The sequence below is a fragment of the Oxyura jamaicensis genome, chromosome 20, assembly GCF_011077185.1.
Source record: "Oxyura jamaicensis isolate SHBP4307 breed ruddy duck chromosome 20, BPBGC_Ojam_1.0, whole genome shotgun sequence".
Lineage (NCBI taxonomy): Eukaryota > Metazoa > Chordata > Aves > Anseriformes > Anatidae > Oxyura > Oxyura jamaicensis.
The window spans coordinates 3,840,517-3,861,409 of NC_048912.1; the positions used below are offsets into that span (position 1 = coordinate 3,840,517).

The 20,893-nt window shown below is 42.2% G+C and overlaps 1 protein-coding gene across 13 annotated transcripts in view; it reads right to left on the bottom strand.

The window, feature by feature from the left end:
• PTPRT (protein tyrosine phosphatase receptor type T) overlaps positions 1–20,893 on the bottom strand; it is a 502,670-nt gene that overhangs the window by 145,996 nt on the left and 335,781 nt on the right. For all 13 annotated transcript variants that reach the window (XM_035344293.1, XM_035344286.1, XM_035344283.1 and 10 more), the window contains exons 8-9: positions 11,015–11,311; positions 8,324–8,433 (exon numbers count right to left, since the gene is read on the bottom strand). In XM_035344293.1, the coding sequence (XP_035200184.1) occupies positions 8,324–8,433; positions 11,015–11,311 (407 nt within the window). The remainder of the gene's footprint in view (positions 1–8,323; positions 8,434–11,014; positions 11,312–20,893) is intronic.

Below are 20,893 nucleotides of genomic sequence, written 5' to 3' on the forward strand. Positions count from 1 at the left end.
ACAGTTCTTCAGCTGCACCAGTTCACAGCAGAAAGCTAAATCTGAATTTTTCAATATTGCCTATTTTCTAAATCAAGCGGTACTCAAAATGGAAGGGAAATAACCACCTCAGAAGCAAGTACCAATCTGTATCTGGAGTTTGCTTTCAAGTTATTTACCATATTTTGGTAAGCAAGATATTGAAAGATCTGAATATGGAGTTGTTCAAGTACTTCCTATTACCATAACTGCACAGGTACACTGCCACTTGAAAAGACCAGCTGGAAGAAAGGGGATTAAGAACCAACTGGTTTCCTAGATGAGCGATAAAGGGAAGCAGCATGTCTGAAAAAAGAAAGGCGAAGAAACCAAAACTATTTTTTTCTAGAAAGAAAAGTAAAGTATTGGAAGGCAAGAAGAGGATGCTCACAAACCTACAAAAGGATATATATTTTTAATTTCAGCTTCATTATAAAAAGAATAAATGATGTTTTTTCTGTTCTTATCATTTGGTTTAGAATGAGTCCAACATACACAGTAAAATAATTCAGTTCCTTCTTAAAAAGACTTTTTTTTTTAGCCAAACATCTTCTCTCATTTGCATTGGATTTATATTGCTGTAAGTCTATCGGCTTCAAAAGAACAATAAAAAGGTAATCAAAGAAATTGTTGTGCTCAGGGGACTGTATTATGCTTTTATTTCTGGAAAGCTTGATCAAGCAATTTTTTTAACAGTTGATTCATACTATTTATAACACAAGTATGCTATTTACCTCGAGGTTGTCATAGGTTTAAAAAAAAGCCCTGACATCTGAGTTTCTCAAAAAGCTTCTCATATTCATACTGGAAACCATTGGATTTAAAAATGCATCATTAACTGCTTCCGAGTTAAGTGTATCTTGCAATAACATTGAGTGAGCAGCACCTGATTAAGAATCCTATGTAATTTGAAGATATTTGTTCAAAAGTGCTTTAAGGTGCTTATTCCAAAAAATATCCCTAACTAGGAAACCCTTTAAACATGTCCTTGATTTTAAGGCTGTGTTAAGCTAACTAGGACAGGATGGAGAGAGACCCCCGTGACGAGGACGGGCCAGGCTGTGTCCAGCAGGGGTTAGCCCCTGAGCACACAGGCAGACTCTGGGGCTGCCGAGCAGCCTGCGTCTGCTGCATCCTCCCTGCTGCCGTCCTCCTGGGATGGAGGCAGCACAACGGCCCCAGGAAGCATCACACGGATACAGCAAGGCTTAAGTCCTATTATCCCCCACAGGAGCTTTAAATCAACCCAACTGACTTCAGTCCTGCCATGGCATTTTGTTTCCAAATGTGATAGCAGACGAAAAGCCGTCCCCTGCTTCACCGGCACGGCACCTGCGCACGTTGGCTCCCGCACCCCTGTGCACGGGTAAAGCTGGCTTTCTCTGCAGCGTCAGCAAAGCCACTCAGTGCCCAGAGCGTGGCTAAGGGGTCTCTCAGGCTCATGTTCAAATTCTGACGGGGAGCCTAAGAGCCATATTAGTCCATTAAACAATGTGAGGGCATGGTGGGAAGTGGGAAAGACTCTCTATGGGATTCTGCTGGCGAAGAACTGGACTGAGCCAGGTACTTCTTGTGAGCTCACGCTCCCCTCAGACCTCACCAGAAGTTTCTCACTGACCCCAGCCTTGTCCCAGAGACAGAGCAACACAGTCTGTGCTGACATGGCACCCAAACCCACTAGGAAAGCAAGCAATGCTCAGGTTTACAGGCCTTCCCGGTTACCAAGAAGAGAGAACAGATCAGTACAATCAGCACCATTCATTTTCCAATTTCTGGCCTGAATCCTGGCTAAGAGGGGGGCAGAACTCGGGCAGTCTCTGCCCAACCTGCTACCAAGTGTTCAGAAAACACAAGTCAGCAACCACACAAAATATAATTCATGTTCAGACAGTCCAGCCCTCTTCCTGCACAAAACCTGTCAACTACGGAACTACTTTTACTGTGTACATGCACAGCTTTCCTTACGTGTAATCAAGAGGATGAAGCAGCCAACTGTAGAGCAGACAGAGCTCCAAATTTAAACAGATTATGCATGGCCACACAGTTCATTGCTACTGTAGATTAAGGGATTCTATTCAACATACCACAGATGCAGTAAAACACTGATTCTTCATATAATTGACTTTCATGGACTCTGGACGAACAATATACTGCAGCACGTGACACTAGATAAAGCCAGTGTCAAAGGAAACCATTAGTGCTGCAGATGAACAGAGAATAATATCCAGTTGTGGGAAGATTGCGTTGTCAAATGCCCTTACAGAAGGGTGATAACGCTACAACCAAATATACAGTCCTTAACTGATCGTTTCCTGGGTTTTGAGCACTTAACTGTGTCTCCTTAATGTTCTCTTAATGTTCAGCTAAATGCGGCAGCCAGCTGTGTGTAGCACGGACTTCCTTCAGTGCACACTTAGTGAGCAAGCTCCGTCCCAGGAGTATCACGCATCCACAGAATGCAATTGAGAAGCTGTAACATGATTGATTTTCATGGGAACATTCAAAGCCACTTCTCACTGAAGGCAATTTCTGAGAATTGTCATTTTTCTACTATTTTGACTGTAGACCTTCATATAAATTGGCTGCGAGATTTTGTGGTTGTTGCTTTTCTTCTTGTGGGAGCCATTTTTCACTCTTAACCAAAAAATAAAATAAAGTCCTTTAAGTAAACAAACAAATGACTCAGCCAAGTTCAGATCCCAACCCCTTCCATCTTTTCCAGGAAACGTTTATTTGCTACACCTTTTAGTAGGGAAGATTTTATTTTAAAAAGTTCAGATTTCATGAATAGCTTAAAAAAGGGCCATGAAAAGAAATGCAAGCATAACCGTGCAGTGGGTAGCTATCACATCCCATAATCACACTTTGTATTATAGCAAGCGTGCACTTCCAGGGGTCAAAGCCAGGAACAATCTGTTCCCACTCTACTGTAAATGCAGACAGTGCATCCCACAAATATTGACCCTATACATGACCCTTTAAGAGATGGTTTGCATGTAACAACCTCTCCTGTTGAGAAAAAGTGAGTGAAGCGACTGAGAAGAAATGGCATATTGGCAGCTGGAGAGATGATCAAGGGCAGACTGCAATTTCACATGGAAAATCAGAGGATCTGTAACCTTTGATGTGCAATTTAAACTCACATCCACTGGGATTAGGGGAACTAGTCTCCAAGCATCCTATTAAAGAGCTGAAATTGTTTACGAAAGCCCTTTGTATTATTATTCCTTGCATCTAAATAGAAGTTTAAAGCATTTCAAAAACAGCGACCGAAAAAACTAGCTAGTTAGAAGCTGCAAATGCATCCTTATTTTCCCAAGACCCTATGTGCAACCCACATAGGACTTAATAATTGTAAAGATGAGAACATAAGTGATTACAAGACTACACCTTGCAATGTTTAAAAAGACAGTTTACTGTTTAAATGTTGCCTTTAGGCATGGCTCGTTTGTAAGGACTTCAACAGGCTGAGAGTCATTTTTTCTAGCCAAGGAACTGAATATCACGGAGCCACACTTTACATGCTTCTAGGATTGTAAGGCGTTATAACAGGGCCTCCCCCTCCGGGAAACATTACCGATATTTCAGACAGGAATGCTAAGGTGTTTATTATTATTATTATTATTTGTTTTTCCTTCTCCTTTTAAGGAAGAAATATTCTGAGAATTGACAATCTGGAAAAAATGATTACCCACACACAACATATTCACAATGGTGAAAGCCAATGTCACTTACGGAGCGCACCAGTAAGCTCCCAGCTGTCCAAATAAACAGCAGAACGCAGTTACTAACAAGTTTTGTGTATTTACACTTTATAGATTTAATACAAGTTTGCACAAAATACCTGGGTCCACCTCTGTACATGAAGCTGGGTTGTGGAGCAAATGCCTGAGACAACCTCACATGATCTAGAAGCAGGAAAATTTAAGTGCCAAAGCTGGTCCGTGACCTTGAATTGGATTGCTTGTTCCTGCATTACAGCGGCAGCATAGGTCTTTCTAGTGTTTGATGCTGGTTTGACGTTACACACGCTTAGGATAAAGAAAGAAATCTTTGTTGCATGCCTTTGTACACAAGGGCTTTGAAGCTGAACTCCCACACGGGCATAAGCACAATAAGCATCATTTGCTTATTAGGGGCTTTAAAGCACAGCAGCTTTTACAGGATCGGTTGAAGATTCATCAGGTTGTGGTGCTTTCAGTCTGCCAGGAGACTCGATGGGAGACAGGGCTCATTACAGAGCCGTTAGATTCTGCCACTCACAGCTCGCTACAAGACAGCTGTAACAACGCCTCGTTCACAACAGCACACGCAAAAACACCTCTGCAGAGCTTCCTACCCGAACCAGTGTGCCAGCAAAACCCATTAGCACTGTTTAGCTGTGTTTCTAAACACGGATTGATCTACCTGTCTCCATACATACCTACACACCTTGAAACTACCTGAGGACTTGGCTTTAGCTAGAGCTCTTCAGCTTATCCCCACTGCACAGCTTGCTTTCAACAGCATCTCCCCAAGGGGCTGCTTGACCTGCCAGACACTGACACCTGCTAACTCAGCACCCGCTCCTTACATTAGCGGCCGCGCTGTGCTCCCTCAGCCTCCCCACGGTGATCGCTGGGCTTTCTGCATGGCTCAGATCCCCATCTTTCCAGCATGCAGATCAACTGACTTGCACAGTTCCCTAAGCTTTCCACATTCCCTTGAAAGAGCTTTCTGCTCCCCAGACTGTAATCACACACTGATTTAGGGATCTACAAGATTCAGAAGTCCAGCTGCGGCTGCACCCAGTGAAACAATTAATTCCTCCACTGAATGCAGGGGGCTTTTTTAACCCACTTTAAATGCAATGCTATAGGCGCATTTAAGACTGCAACAGCAGCGTGAAGGATAGATATCAATCGGAGCACTCTTGTAGAAGTAAAAAAAGGTTCATTAAGGTCCTTGCATTTTATTTAGGCTCTTCAGAAACTATTCAGTCATGATGAACTTAGTGATTCTGCCTGCCAAATGACTTGCTGAAGACTGTGCTGCTGGATCTCAGCCCAGTTGGCATGTGAGCAGTGTGCGTGCAAACTGCACTGGCAACGTGTGTGACATGGAAGTCTGCCTGGCAGGGAACTGCAAGAATGGTTAGGGATCTGAGGAGAAAATCTGTCCCAAGGAAAAGCAAGTGGGATGGAAGTAGAATAGACAGTTTGTTTATTTGGAAGGTTAGAGACTTTTTTTTTTATTATTATTTTTAAGAAGAGAAAACAGAACTAGAAAAAATACAGTGCAGAAAATACAACAAACTACAATTAGAGCATTGTACAGAAAGAACTACTAGTTACTTCGGGGGAGAAGAGGGCTTTATTTGTATTTTTATTAGGAGGGTTTGTGCTCAAGGGCATTTGAAAGACCGTCACCTGCAGGATACCTTTGTGTGAATCGAGCCAGTTGTTCCCAAGTGTAATGTGCAACTTGACATCACCAGCTCAAATTCATAAAGCGGTAATTCTTGATCTGCACCTTGGAGGGAATTTTTCTTTCATACATTTTAGTAGGTTGTTCGGCTTGTTTCTCCCTAATGACAGCAACAATTGCAGAGCTTCTAGATAGCTGCAGATCTGCTAGCACAGCTCCAAGCTTCCCTGCTCCTGTTGCTGATAGGGTGGCTCTGCCAGTAGTGTTTTTCAGGAACTGTGCTCCCTACAGAGACCTCATTAAAGTAGCACTGCACAGGTTCATAGTTTGACCTTTTTTTTTTTTTTTTTTTTTTTTTTTTTCCTTTTTTCCCATTGTAGTTAAAGCCTTCTATTTCTACCTGGATCAGTAATACAGACCACAGATATGTGTTAGAACTGAAAACCTGTCACAGACTAACCACTAGATTTTTCTTTCTCTTTAAGCAATAGGTCAGCTGAACTCTGTTAAAGCAGCATAAGGCCATGATGATACTGTCTAAAATAACACTTCAGAGGTTATTACTAGTGAGGAATTACATTGGTCCTAGGCACGCGGCATGAAGTCTTAAAACAATACCAGTATAGACTAAGCTGCATGTTAAAGTAACCACAGTGGGCTAGGGATTAAGTAAACAATACAAAAGATGCAACTACCAGGCAGTGCTGGAGGCTTCCCGGTATTTCTAGGAAGATTAAACTTCAATTGGAGGTAGCAGGATGAGACTTTTCTATTCAAAGACCTATGCTTTATTTACCTAGCAATTTTAAAACCAGAATCTCCTGCTACTTGGGACAGGTGCTTATATTTGTTTGTGACATGGACTTCAACAGCTTGACAACTACTCTGAAAATGCTCTGGCCATCTCTCCAGATGATAGGTAACTGCTTATCTGTATTTTGGTCTCCAGCTGATGAATTCCATTCTCATCAGCACACTTGTCTCAGTGTCCCACAGAGAATGGAAATGTTCGGTATGAATTGCTTTATTTCCTGGCAAACTTCAGGCACTCCACTTCCCCTGGTACTTTTAAACACTTGGACTTTTCATCCTTTTGGGGAGGAGGAAAAGGAGGATAAGTGGAACTCACCTTGACTTCTCTTTGGCTTCAGCTGTCAAATATGCGTAGAGTCATTATCAGAAAAGAAAAAAATTGTTTGTGCCTCCACTGAGACTCGAGCAATGATATGACTTGAGGGGCAAAGGCACAGTCATGATGCATCAGTACCCCTGGAGGCATTGAAGTATCTCTACGCAGCTGCTGAGCCAGAAAAGCTATTGGATTGCTGAAGTTCTTTCAATGAGCTGAGCCCAAGGCAATATTTTAGCAGGAAACTGCCTCTTTAAAAATTAAAAGGAGTTATTTTTGCATCATTTGCCTGGGATTACTTTAAATGTGTTCCATTATAGGTCACCTCTATTGCCAGAAAACGCATTTGCAACTGAATCTATTCAGATTAATTCCTTAAAAAATACAGAGGGGGGAAAAAAACAAACACTTTATTACATGATTCCTTACACTTATTCACAGGATAGCCTGTTACAACTTCAAAAACCGTAAAATTGGAGTGGTTCGCTCTAGTTCTAGATAGGTGATATGCAACCTGCACAAGTTTTCCCAAGTATCTCCAACACAGAATCACAGAATAGTCTAGGTTGGAAGAGACCTCCAAGATCACCGAGTCCAACCTCCTACCTAACGCTAACAAATCTTCCACTAAACCATATCCCTAAGCTCTACATCTAAACGTCTTTTAAAGACCTCTAGGGATGGTGACTCAACCACTTCCCTGGGCAGCCTATTCCAGTGCCTAACAACCCGTTCAGTAAAGAAGTTCTTCCTAATATCCAACCTAAACCTCCCCTGGCGCAACTTTAGCCCGTTCCCCCTCGTCCTGTCACCAGGCACGTGGGAGAACAGACCAACCCCCACCTCGCTACAGCCTCCCTTGAGGTACCTGTAGAGTGCAATAAGGTCACCCCTGAGCCTCCTCTTCTCCAGGCTGAACAGTCCCAGCTCCCTCAGCCACTCCTCATAAGACTTGTTCTCCAGACCCTTCACCAGCTTCGTAGCCCTTCTCTGGACTCGCTCGAGCACCTCCATGTCCTTCTTGTAGCGAGGGGCCCAAAACTGAACACAGTACTCGAGGTGCGGCCTCACCAGAGCCGAGTACAGGGGGACAATCACGTCCCTGGCCCTGCTGGCCACGCTGTTTCTTATGCAAGCCAGGATGCTGCTGGCCTTCTTGGCCGCCTGAGCACACTGCTGGCTCATATTCAGCCGACTGTCAACCACTACTCCCAGGTCCTTCTTTGCCAGGCAGCTTTCTAACCACACATCTCCCAGCCTGTAGCTCTGTTTGGGGTTGTTGTGCCCCAGGTGCAGGACCCGGCACTTGGCCTTGTTGAACTTCATACAGCTGGCCTCGGCCCATCGGTCCAGCCTATCCAGATCCTCCTGCAGAGCCTTCCTACCCCCGAGCAGATCGACACACACACCTAACTTGGTGTTGTCTGCAAACTTGCTGAGGGTGCACTCAATCCCCTCATCCAGATCATCGATGAAGAATGATCTGGCCAACAAAACTGACCAACAAAATGTGACTCCTTACATTAGTCAAGGATTATCTCCTGGCTCATTTTGCCACTAAAACTGGTGGGGAATTCCTCCCCTTCCCCACCTGCCTTAAACTGGATTTTTTTTTCAGTGACAGCAGCAGATTATCTTGAAGATTCTTATCTATTTTAATCAGGCTTCTTTTAGCACCTTCTGAAATCTCTCAGAGCTCACAATTGGCTTACACACATATGAAAAGGGCCCTATGGCATGTATTCCTTGACAACAATCTGTTCTCCTCACCTCATAGAGTGTAATGATGCCATTTGTCTCATTTGGAGGCTTCCACTGAACATAGATCTTCTCTTCAAAAGGTCCTCCCTGGATGGATTCCAAGGGAACAGGTCCAGGAACTACAGAAAGATTAAAAACAACAACAAAAAAAATCACAACACTGTTAGAAACTACCACCAGCTCCACTGAATCAAGTAAGAAAACCACTAAGTAATGAACAAAATCAGAATCCATGAAAACATGAAGCTAGCTCCAGTATGCCCTTATTCCAGCACAGCAGAAAATCAGTGTGAGTACTTAAAAGGGAACTGAAGACTACAGAAGGTGAATTTATTAGTTTATCCAGTCAGTCACCTGGAAGTGTCTTTCTTGCATAAACACATTTGTTTCCTGACTCCATGACATCACACAGTGAATGTCTAATTTTACCCCCAAATTATGCACTTTATTACCTCAAATTAACAATATTCCAGTGTGTGCATATTTTTCTATTTAAATACAAAAATGCAAAAAGGTACCTTTTAAATAAAGAGAACTTCAATAATTTAACTTTGCCTCAAATATAGCTATTTGCACTAGTAAAAATAATAGTAGTTAACATTCTGCAGATAAGGATTCATGTACAGAAGATAATTTAGGCAGTAACATTGGCACTTCTCTGAGAAGAGTCCCAGTGCATGAAGATCATAGTCCAGCTTACACATGTTGTCGCACCATTGGAAAACCTCAGAGCATGTCCATGCAGCACAACGCAGGAAGGCACTGAGACAACTTAGCAAAGTGGCCAAAGGAGAACACCAGTAGTGCTCACTGATCCATTTGGCAGTGCTACATCCCAGCTGCACTGCTTTTCCAGAAGTCTTGTGAGCCACTGAACTGGGAACGTAACCTAGGACTGTCCCGGTGGTGTAAAGGAATGACAACATTACATACTGGTCTTTCTTTTACTCCGAGCTTGAATACAACCTTCTGATCATTTAAATGCCATCTTCTCTTTTCTGTCCTGAGTTAGACTCCTCAGGCCATTCCATCATCAGTCTAAAATTACAGAAATGTCCACAATATCACCAGAATGTCAAGCGGTGAAGTAATGGGCAGCCTCTTCTCTCTTTAAGCCTTTCCCTGTTCTGGACCTCAACATCCTCGTGGAGTAACACACGGACATTTCCAATAGAACCATGCTTTATCCAGAAAATGTTCAACACCATCAGGCCTTTAACAAGCCTACACTCTGCTGCATCACCAAAATGTTCCTCCAGGGCTGGAAGAAAGGCACACACACGAGGAAGCAGGATGTGCCCTTTCAACATGCTGCAAAGATCACTAACAATGTAGGCAGCATATCCTCCTTCAGAAGTTAGTTTTCAGTGAGCAATTCCAGCTCTTCTTTCACCTACCTCACCAAATGCCTTCCTGACTCCCATCCCAGCTCATGCCCTCCACCTGGGAACAGCAGAGATGCGCATAACACCTTGAGGCATTACACAGATTGGCAACGCAGGGTATGTACAATGTCCTCTTTTAAAGGCCTCAGGTGTTCTCCTCTAATTTGTCTGCAGTGCTGGGTACTTACGTTTTATTTACAAGCTACATCTTGTCTATCAACCAGCCTCCCATCAGATACAGAGAATGGCGAGGGTTTGATGACAGAATCCTGTTTGTAATGCCAAAGGATAATTAGACACAGCAAGAAATTGCATGCGTTCTCCTTTGCCCCCATAACAGCAAAGCTCCATCTACCTCAGCAGCCAGATTGCACTTTGGCATAAAGATCTACTGGGCTGCACACCCTTATCAATATGATAGATTGATTTTCTCAGTTAAGTACAATGTAAGATTTATGTTTCATTATGGCTACAAGGCCAGCTAAAAATCCACCTACTAAAGCAAAATTTTAATGTTGGGAAAGATAACTAAATACACTTCCAAGCCTGTCTGATAAAAACCCTGTTCATTTTTCTGAAAGATCTGCCATCCTTTTATGTCCCTTGTATGATATACTGGGCTGCTAGAGCCACTTTCAGCTGACAGAAACTTAGGACAGCAACTCCTTATGGCTTTGGCAGAGGAAGAACATTCCTTTTTAACACATCAGACAAAATGGAGGCTTGCAGTCTAGGAGAGTCCTTGGTCTGAAATAGTTCAGATGGGATAATAACACTTTAAAGCTTTCCATCAGTATTTCTGGAAAACTGTTCTTTTGTATCTGGAACGGAAGAGTTAGCACCAAACGATCTTAGCATCAGAGGCATACGTTACATCCAGAAGATCAGCATTAAGAAAAGAGACACTCCGGAAAGGAAGACATCATAACTCTTTGGGGGACAGTGATGTAAAGGCACAAAGAAAAAAAGCAACTAATGCCAGAATCACATTTGCCCATACGATAAAGGAACCTGCTCTGGGGGTCCTGGGTAGTTCAGGACACAACTTCTATAGAAAGCAAACCTACTGCTGTTCAGTAACAGCTCAGACTGGCGCTTGTCATTTCCAGGCACTTCAGGGAGCCCTGCCCTTTCAAGAACACTGCTGTGAAATGGAAATTATTTACACCTACAAATTTTACTTGCGTAACACACATCCTGTCCAGAGGAGCTGTTTATAAGTCTTGTGGGACAGGGGATTATGCTGTTCTTTATGACTTGAAAGTATTACTGTGTCCCCACAAAAAAAAAAGCAAGCAAAGGCAACATAACGTACCGTCCTCCTCAGTCTGCACAACTAACTCCTCACTCTCCATTTTGCCCTCTGGGTTAGAGAGGGCCAGCCTCAGCCTGATGGTCATGAAGGGCCGAAGACCTCGCAAAGTGTAGTGGGAAGAAGTCTGGATGAGTTCCTCCGCCTCGAATTTTTGCTGGTTAAAAACATACTGGTACTGGACTGTCAGATTGTAGCTGTGGCACCGGGTCACGGCGTAACCGAAGGGCTCCCACTGCAACGTCAGCTGCCGGGAACGGATGTCAACAACTTCCACGTTCTGTGGTCCGTGGACAGGATCTGTGGAGAAAAGAAGAACAAAATAAATAACTGAAGAAAAAAATAATTCAACCTTAAAAGTCATCAGTCATCCATTTATATGCCTCTTTTTGGAAAGGAGGAACAAGTACACGAGGAGGTTAATGTCCAGTCCACACATGGATTCTGGTTCCTGAGCTTTCACTGGAAATCCTGTCAGAGGGCACTGCCCAGAGGTCAGGCTTCCGATTCCTGTGAAACATCACTGAATCCAGCAGTGGCAGCACGATTTAAGTTGCGTGGATGTTGCACTTCCTTCATTTTTACAGAACTCCCTCCCCACCCGGTAGTTTGGTGAATCCAGCCCTAAGTGATGCAAATACACAGGAGACGGCTGTCAGAGGAGAGGGAACAAACTTGTCATCTGGTACAAGAGTACAAGAATTGGGCGGGTTTTTGGCCTGCCCCTGCCCCAGCCCCACTGCCCCTCCAGTTTTCAGCTCCTGGCAGGCACTCTTAAATGTTTCATCAAGGAGGCCTACGAGCAGGCCGTGCCCCTCCTTCAGCAAGCTTTCTGACTCATCTCAGCCTTGTGCCAATAAAAGTTTTATTTCAGAGCATATCAATGCCTTGGCCTCAACAAAGTTTCACTGCTTTTTATTATTCTTTCTACAGTACTTGTCTGAGGTAAAGTTTGAATATTCATGTGTAAGAATCATTTTCACCTGCTGTTCCTTAATTTATTTTTAACAGCATAACTCAAACGCTCTGACTACAGACTCTGCCCTTTACATGAAATATAAATGCACGCATCGCTAGACATGCAGATATAAAGAATGAAGGATGAGTTAGTAAAATCAGTGTTTGAGATATGTCAGATGGTAATAATACTACACATGTCACAGTTTATCTGACATTTCTTCAGCTTGTACAGCTCGCTTGCTTTTTTGACCAATATATATCTAAGCAAGGTAATTAGAAAATACATAACTTCACAGTTTCTTGATTTATAGCACTATTTAGAGTTTCTCCCACTTCTCCAGTTCTGTTCCTTTCATAAGTTGAAATCATGAGAGAACATTTTAATGGAAACAAAACAAGTCATATGGACTCCTAAATATCAGTTACACTTCTCTGGAAGACGGTCAAAGTGGAGAAAAAACCTTGTAATTCTTGAAAGTAAAGCACACAGCAGTCACACTGACTTTAACCTACTAACGCATGGGCAGAAAGCAACCACTATATTCCATGTTACTTCTCAAAAAAAACCAAAAAATCACACCCTAGTGACTAGCACAGTAACTGTCAATGGGAAACAGCTACTTCTGAAGTGAACATTATTCTGGGTATTTACACAGATGCACATACCTGCAGCCTCTTTTGGATTAGTATGGTTATTAAAGAACCAGGGATCTAAAGGTAGTGACTGGTTTAGTATTCCACATAAGTCATGTAATTCCCCAAGCATGCAGAGAACACTTCTTACATGAGGATCTTTAGCACTTTGTGTCAAAAATATATATATTGAAATTAGAAAGCTTGTATGCATATACATACCCACATACTTCTGCATAGGTGATAATCATCCCTTTAAAACCACAGAAAGAGCATTTCTGTAGACGGCTCATATACATAATTAAGGTGAACCAAAGAATGGTTCTATGACAGCTTTCAGCCTCTAAAACTGTACGAGTAAGCACAAGATGCTTTAAGATGTGTTGAAAGAAAACCAAAACCAGATGCAGATGCTTGTCCTTCAGAACTTTCCGATGTAATCAGCCTCAGACTCCACATCAGAATGGGGCTGAGACGCAGCAGAAATATTTCATGCCACAACAATGGTGCAGCTGAAGATTGCAATTAACCTCCGTGTTAATGTTATAGCGTTTTTAAAATTACAGTTATTTTCTTTAGGTCAGTCATGTTATAGAATGAATGGGTAATGAGAGGGTGTTTGGTTTATTGATGTCAGATGTGTCAACTCTAAGGAACGGTAAGGACTCTAAGGGTAAGGAACGACTGATTCAGTATCACTTCATCAAGCTGTATGTCCAAAACCTGGACTATGGATGATTACCTGAATTTCTCAGTTATCTCACCTTGTTCACATTTGCCCTTCTCTTTCTTACATAAAACTAAGTCTCACAAGCTGGTTCATGTTGACCAGTTCCTAATCATAACTCAAAACATTACTCCAAATGTTCTAAGATATACCCTGAGACTTTCACTACAGTAACCTGCCTTTAAATAGCAGACGGGGCAGAGTTACAAAGCAAGAAGCTAAACTACAGATTTCACAGACAGTCCAGAGACCCCCGTACACGAACGCAGAACATCCTGCACATATGTGCTTAAAATGTGAGATTCGTCAGTCCAGTGGGGTGGGAAGAGATCAGGATGCTGTCACGAAAAGAGGATTGGGATGCACATTTCAGAAATACCCATAGCCGCAGGAGTTTTCAAGAGCAGGTGTCGAGATTTGACATCTAATGGTCTTACAGATTCTTGAACAAAGGGGAATGAATAAATAAGTAAAAACTATTTAAATGTTAGGTTCACAGAGAAAGAAATGAGACAAATTAAATAAACAAATTGAAGCAAGACCTACAGAGCTTTATATGCACTCTGGCTTCCTTCTCTTACTTTCCATCACATTTTTCTGAAAACAAACTATATAACTTTGAAAATGTTTTCCTGTCACACACTCCAGCATAAGCCATTGAAACTCATTTTCATAGATGAGATTTTGTATTGTTTTTAAAGGATGGAGGTTCTACTACATTCTCTATTTAATTCGTTCTGCACTTTAAAAGTATGTATCTTTCTGTTTCAATCTTAATCTCAAAATGTCTGTAGTACCTCCCCTGGGTATCTACTGTATAACATCAACTATTTTTCATATAATCTATTTTCCTCAAAACAAACAAGAAAACTAAACCTGTTTAAGAGTTGACAGCTCTGCAGAAAAGACCTTGGGGCACCAGTGACAGCAGGCACCACATGAGCCAGCAGCGTGCCCTGGCCTCCAAGGGGACAAACTGCATTTTGGAGTGCATTAAACACAGCATAGTTGTCAAAAGAGGTGATTTTCTCCATCTATTTAACATTAGTGCAGCCTTACCTTAAATATTGCATGTAATTCTGGGCTCCGCAAGATAAAAAAAAAAGGATGTTCAAGTACTTGAACATGTCCAGAGGAGGCCAACAGCACTGGTGAAAGGGCTGGAAGGCAGGTGCTGTGAGAGGCAGAGAGAACAGCACAGAGCTGTACCAGGAGGGCTTCAGAGAGGACATCATCAAAAAGTTTCTTTACTGTGAGGGTGGTCAAACACTGGAAAGGAACGGGCTTCCTAGAGAGGTGGTGTCCCATGGTTTTCAGTGCTCAAGAGGCATTTGTACAATGCCCTCAAGAACTTGCTTTGATTTTTAGTTAGCCCTGCAGTAGTCAGGCAAGTGCCTGACTGGACTTGATGACCTTTGCAGGTCCCTCTGAACTGAACTATTCCATTCTATATAATCCTCTACTACTGTAAGTATCTGGAGACTGTATGAACTGCTCGATTTCTGTATTCTTGGAATTATAGCTTCACAATAAAGCAAGGAGAAACCTAAAAATTATTACTTGGTTAGTTTCAGAGACACTGTGAATATAGATCTCAACTTCAACTGCACAAAAAAACCCTACCAAAGCAAGACAAACAAACTGACCCAATTTGAACAGCTATGGATCGTACATATTAAGACATCTGAGTAACCTGCATAAATTGAAGCTTCTAACTGTCCTGAGACCTTAGAAAACCCACAGAAATTCTTAGCAGGCAGCAGCGATGGAACAGCTATCACTGACGTATTAAAACTAGTCTTGAATTCATGCAAAGAAGTCATGCTCTCTGGAATTTCACTGTGCAAACATTGTATTTTCATTTCAGCCTGGTTGAACTATTAATTACATCAAAACCAAGGACTGAACAGCATTGTTTAATACTACATCTCTCAGCAACGCTTCAGTATCTATCATTGCTTTGGTAGGCTGCAGCACTTTGCAGGCCAGGAGCCTTTCTGAACTGGTCGTGATGGGCACGTGGCCAGGATGGACGCAAACTCTCCCAACAGGTCCTTCGGGTGTGCTCCAAGTCCTCAGTCCATGCAAGCGGAGGGTTTTGACCCAACAGCAACCTGCAGCGTTCAGGGACTGCATCTCCTGCTATCACCATTTCACAGAAAGTTGACTTTTACAACCGGTTTTATAATTTTCCTATTGGGTTTTACAGATCTCATTTTGTTCGCTGTAGTTGCTTTGCTCAAGGTGAGGTGTGGAAAAGGCAAAGGTTGATTTAGGTTATTAATAACAATTGTCTCTGCTTCATACCCCGCCATGCAGGGCAGAACAGCGAGGAAAGGAAGTAACAGCAAAGCACCAGGGTTTGAACATGGAGCTAAGGCTGAGCAGTGAAGTTAAACAGAGACAATCAGCTGCTGCCCTTCAGGTTAACTACCTGCTGCAGGAGCCTAATTGCAAGGAATTGTTACTGTCAGTACAGACATGACATTGAGGGGAAGATGCCCGTACTGCTCTGAGGCCCCATCGCCCATGTCTGCTGACCCTACAGAGAGCACGAGGCAGAGTTCATTAGCAGTGCAGGGGTCCACTGATTGAATTATGTTTTCCCAGAGTGGGTTACAGAGACTGAGAATGCACAAAGGGAAGAAAGACAAGCATGACAGGTGTAGCAACTTTCCCAGAGCCCTAACTGATGTTTTCTGAGAAAGCAGAGGAGGAAAACGCATGCAAGTCCAATTCCTGCCTTCCACTCGACACACCCACACCTGAGCTCATCGTCAGTCACTCCAAGGAGTCAGTGACTACTTTCCACACCATTCTGATCATCAGTGGATCAGTAGATAGGATGCTTCCCTTTGTAGGTTCCTACCTGTTCTACAAAGACATCAATCTAATTCTGCAGATGGAAAACCAAACAGTAATATGTCTGACAATTATTCAGTTCCAGGTACTCTCTGTCTCACCTTTATCTCCTATTTCTCATCTTCCTCTTTAAATTTCCATAGGATGAAGCAAGCCTAAGGAAACATACCTAGTAGCAAAATAACATAGCGAGGTAAAACAAAGCAAAAGCAGTCAGCTGCTATGCCTTAAATATCCAATTGAGCTGTGTGATGGCTCAGGATAAAACAGCCAACTCCACCGTGACTGCTGTTCATCTCTTCAAAGACAGGATGACAGATGAGTTGCTCTACAAACGCCTTCCTTATCAACGTCCTACATGGGGACATTTCAGAACATCGGACAACTCTGTGCATTCCTGAAGTGCAGCATGTCTTTTCGGTGACAGAGATCCTGTGCTGAGCGTCACAACTCATTCAGATGCTGCTCATCATATTTCAATGCCTTCCTAGCCTGAATGTGGTCTAAATGCCTTTTCAGACACGACAGATAAAAACACTGATTAAGCAGAGTTCCCTAGTCTGCCAGTACCATAAAAGTGCTTTAGCTTTGCCTGTTTTTGCATAAAGAAAATTTCCCTAAAATTTGAAACTTTTTTTTTTTTTTAAACCAGTTTGGGTGTCACTGCTCAAAAGATGTGCAGTCAAAGCTGAAGGTGGTTATAGAGAAACGTACCTTCTTGCATATGCTGAGAGAAAAATCCTAGAATCACAGACTTCCAACATCTTGAAGACTCCCAACAGAGAAAAGAAGAAAAAGCAAACGTGACTAAAACAACAACGTGGCCACAGCACAACCTGCTTGTTGAGATATCTACAATCACCTAAACCCCAAGCCACACACAAAGAAATAGGTGTCATTACGCTGATGAACTAAAATAGGCCATTTGATGGCATTCTCTGAGACATACAGGAGGAGCACAGTCACATAGCTGAAGCTATTGTAAAAGAAAGATAAATAAGTTAGATAACGGAGTACACGCTTAGATAAGCTAGGGACTGAGCTCTCGCAACGGTTAACATGAGCATTTCACTTCAGTTCACAGTTCATTTTCTACATTTTTTTGATTGATCTGCTTTTGTTTCAGTTGCAAATTTTACTTTGAATTCTGCATCAAAAGAAACGCAAGATTTCATTTTTTTAAAAAAAGGAAACCTATTTCATGGGTTACAAAACCCACAAACATCCCCTAATCTCATAGAGATTGTTCAACAAAACCAAGACCAAAAAAACATGAAAAAACGCCCTTAAACTGATCTGAGATCCATCTCATTGAGAAGTCTGAGACCTTCCAACATGTTCCCAAAGGCACCTCCCATACTTGCAGACCCAGGTCCGGGGCACCTGCAGGCGACTCAGAGCCTACCCCAGCACCGCCGGTGCTTGCTCTAACCCGCACCCACAGCCGAGCTGCCAGACCTCCACTTGTAAACAACTTCAAGATAATTAAGCACTACCTTTTGTAAAAAAAAAAAAAAAAAAAAAAAAAAAAAGAAAAGAAAAAAGAAAAAAGGAAAAAAAGGTTTATTAGCATCTGTTTAAATGGAGTTTTTCATTAGAGTTTGAATGGTAAGGAGAAAGCTTTCTTCTCCTTGTACCTAAAACTATTGTTCCCTAACAAACTTAAAAATAATCATTTAAAGCAACAATAAAGGGTAATTACTGATTTTATTAAAAACATCTATCATGGATACACTTAGTGGTGGTATTCCATGGCTGGGAACAAAATGTACATTACTGAGCATTCTGATGATTAAATACAAAAGCATAATTAAATATGCTAATGAAAGTGAAATTACAAAGCAGGTAAACCACTTTTTTGGCAAGCACAATAAAATGCTTTTTTCCCCACAAATCTGTTTATTTTATTATGTATAAATAAAATATTTATTTTAGCTATTTTATTAACATGCCTGTGCATTTATTTTTATTACCTCTTTCTGCGCGTACTTCTGCTGTTAGCTTCAGTAAGTGGAAAAGATTACAATAGTATATATAAGCTAGCTTCTGACAAAAAAAAATAAATTATCTCCATAAAAATATATAAGGTAATCAAAATAGTGGGTAAGGAAATGTTTGAGAGGTTTCCTCTACGCAGTCGCGGGCCTGTTGAATTATTCCGAAGAGCGGAGAGAGAGGCATTGCTCCCGCAGATAGGCTTCCTCACATTTGTAACTGCAGCTTCCCTTTATGGCCGTACAATCTGCAAGGGAAATTCTCGCCGCTCTTTTGGAAGCCTTTCAAAAAACAAACAAAAGCCATGGAAAATATTTTTCCATTTCCACTTGTCAGTCTAGTAGAAGGAGCTATCAGCTTGTGAAGCATGGGGTCTGCGTGGGCTATTGAAATACCTGAATTGCCCTGAGCCACTTGGGGCTTGTCCGGTTTTCTCGAGATTCAAGAGAAGCAGCAACTCCCTTTTCCACCAGCAACGGGCAGTCAGATTTGAGGAATCTCTGTATGATAAGGACTAGCTGATTTCCCTGTACTTGATGATATCTAAAGGGATTTTCTCTCTACAGCATACCATATTGACAGAAAAAAACAATATTGGCAATTGCTAAGAATGCTAATATTGCATAATTACTTAGGCAAAGTAAATCATGTAAAAATAAGGCTAGGCAAAGGAGAAGTCCTCGGGAGTGGGTGGTTGGATATGCAGCTAGTGTAAGAGATGTCAGAAATGGTATCCAGAGATGTCAACCAGTTTCTTCCCCCAGTTGCTCCTTTAACTAGACCAGGAGACTTTCAAATTCCTGCGGCTGCATACCGGTTGCAAAGTATTTCAGAAACCTATTTTCACACAGGGTCTAAATGCAATTTATGGCCAGCTGTTTAATTCTAATTTCATGCTCATGTCTTCCTTACACTAGAGTGTTGAAGTCAGCAATGCAATGCCATTAATGCCATGGATGGTTAACTATTATGTGAATGTACATATTTGAACAAATGTTCATTTCAAAATGTTACAGATACACTTTGGGACGGTGGAAGAAAGATAAAAGTTTGCTCTGAACAAAATCAATGCACTGTATTTAGCCCACTAATTGCCCATTTCCTAGGATATGGTTGCACTTTTAACTTGCACAAAAAAATAAAGCAGAATAACTTCCTCCCTAAGCTTATCTGGTCCTAGAATTTCTGCTCAGAGGTGTCCATGTTCCCAAGCAGGAAGCCATTCCCATTTTTTTTCTGGATTTTCTGCTTCAGTTAATGAGCCAGACTTGTTACAGTGCATCAGCAAAAATCCAGCTGTGCTTCAACACCTGCTCACAAGAGGGGCAGAAGAAAAACCTCTTCCAGCATCTTTCTGTAGGTGCCAATTATCCAGCACTGAGTTACAAACGGCCAGTGTCCCCTCATCTGCTTTACAATTGGCTCCAAGCACTTAACTCAGCTTTGTCAACTCATTGGGATGTCATTAGGCAGTAGCATCAATATGCACCTTCTCCAGGTAATTGCCAGAATCACAGCAGCCAGACACATTTTAGAACAGGGTTGATCAAATTTTTGCCTTTGGGACTTTCTCCACCAATAGTTCATCTGCTTTCAGCACAACCACAGCTCTCAAATGGCACAGAGAACCAGGATCACTGCTCTTCCTGCATTTTTTCGTCTTTGCAGCAGAACAGCAAGCAAATGTCTCATGAAAGGAGCAGTCCTGGGAAGAAGCAAGAGAAAAGCTCCAGGAGAGCAGAGTGCAAGGGGCAGGACCACCATTTCTTTACCACCATTTATATCTCATCGGTGTTCCACTGAAAAATACTCATAGAATTTCAGTGCAGACATTATGCACAAGAAAATACAGATAAACTAGTTCGTTAGGAACACTGTCAAGCCTATTAAAAAGATAGCTTCTAATGCAGGTAGGGCTCTTAGTGTAATCGGAACATACAGGCCTTTGTGTCAGGATTACAACAGCCTTGTTAATACCCCCAGCATGCACTTTTTAAAGTCTCATTGAAATCCAAGTCTTTCTTTTTGCCCAAAATATATATATATATATATATTTAGTGCAACTGGATTAATAGCCCAGAAGTGACTCAATTCTAAACAATTCCAACTTGTTCCCAATACCTGTAACCTCCCTGCTGCCGCAGGGCACCAATGCACTGCTACAGATTCCTGCCATCACCATGCCCAGAGTTGATCCACTCCTTCGTGCCCCATGCTGCAAGAGGTGTGAGTCAGCAGCAGTCAAGGTGCGGCTCCTTCAGGAAGGCTGCCGGGTGGGTGAGCTCTCCTCCGGGCTCCCAGCAGAGCTGACTTTATCTGGGAAGATGCCCTAAGGAAACTTCAGACCGCCTTATTGTTCAAAGCAAAACCACAAAAAAAAAAAAAAAAGAGTAGGGTTGTCCAACAAATATCAAATTACTGCTGCTTTATTTTGCTCAATACTACTTGGTAACAGAAAGCTGTAACTTCCCATTCTTTAATCCTTATTTGCTGTGCAGGTGGGACACATCCTTTAAAACTCTTCTGAGCTCATCCACATAGCAAAGCAAGCGATTAGCAGCCAGCTGTAGTTTTACAAGGGTACTAGCAGGGTTTATTTAATAGTCATGGAAGGCACTTACAGGGGACAGCACTGCATGAAGTTGTGCACACCTACACGTGTGCACACGTCGTCCCTCCACACAGCCAATTCCATGCTGGGAGCA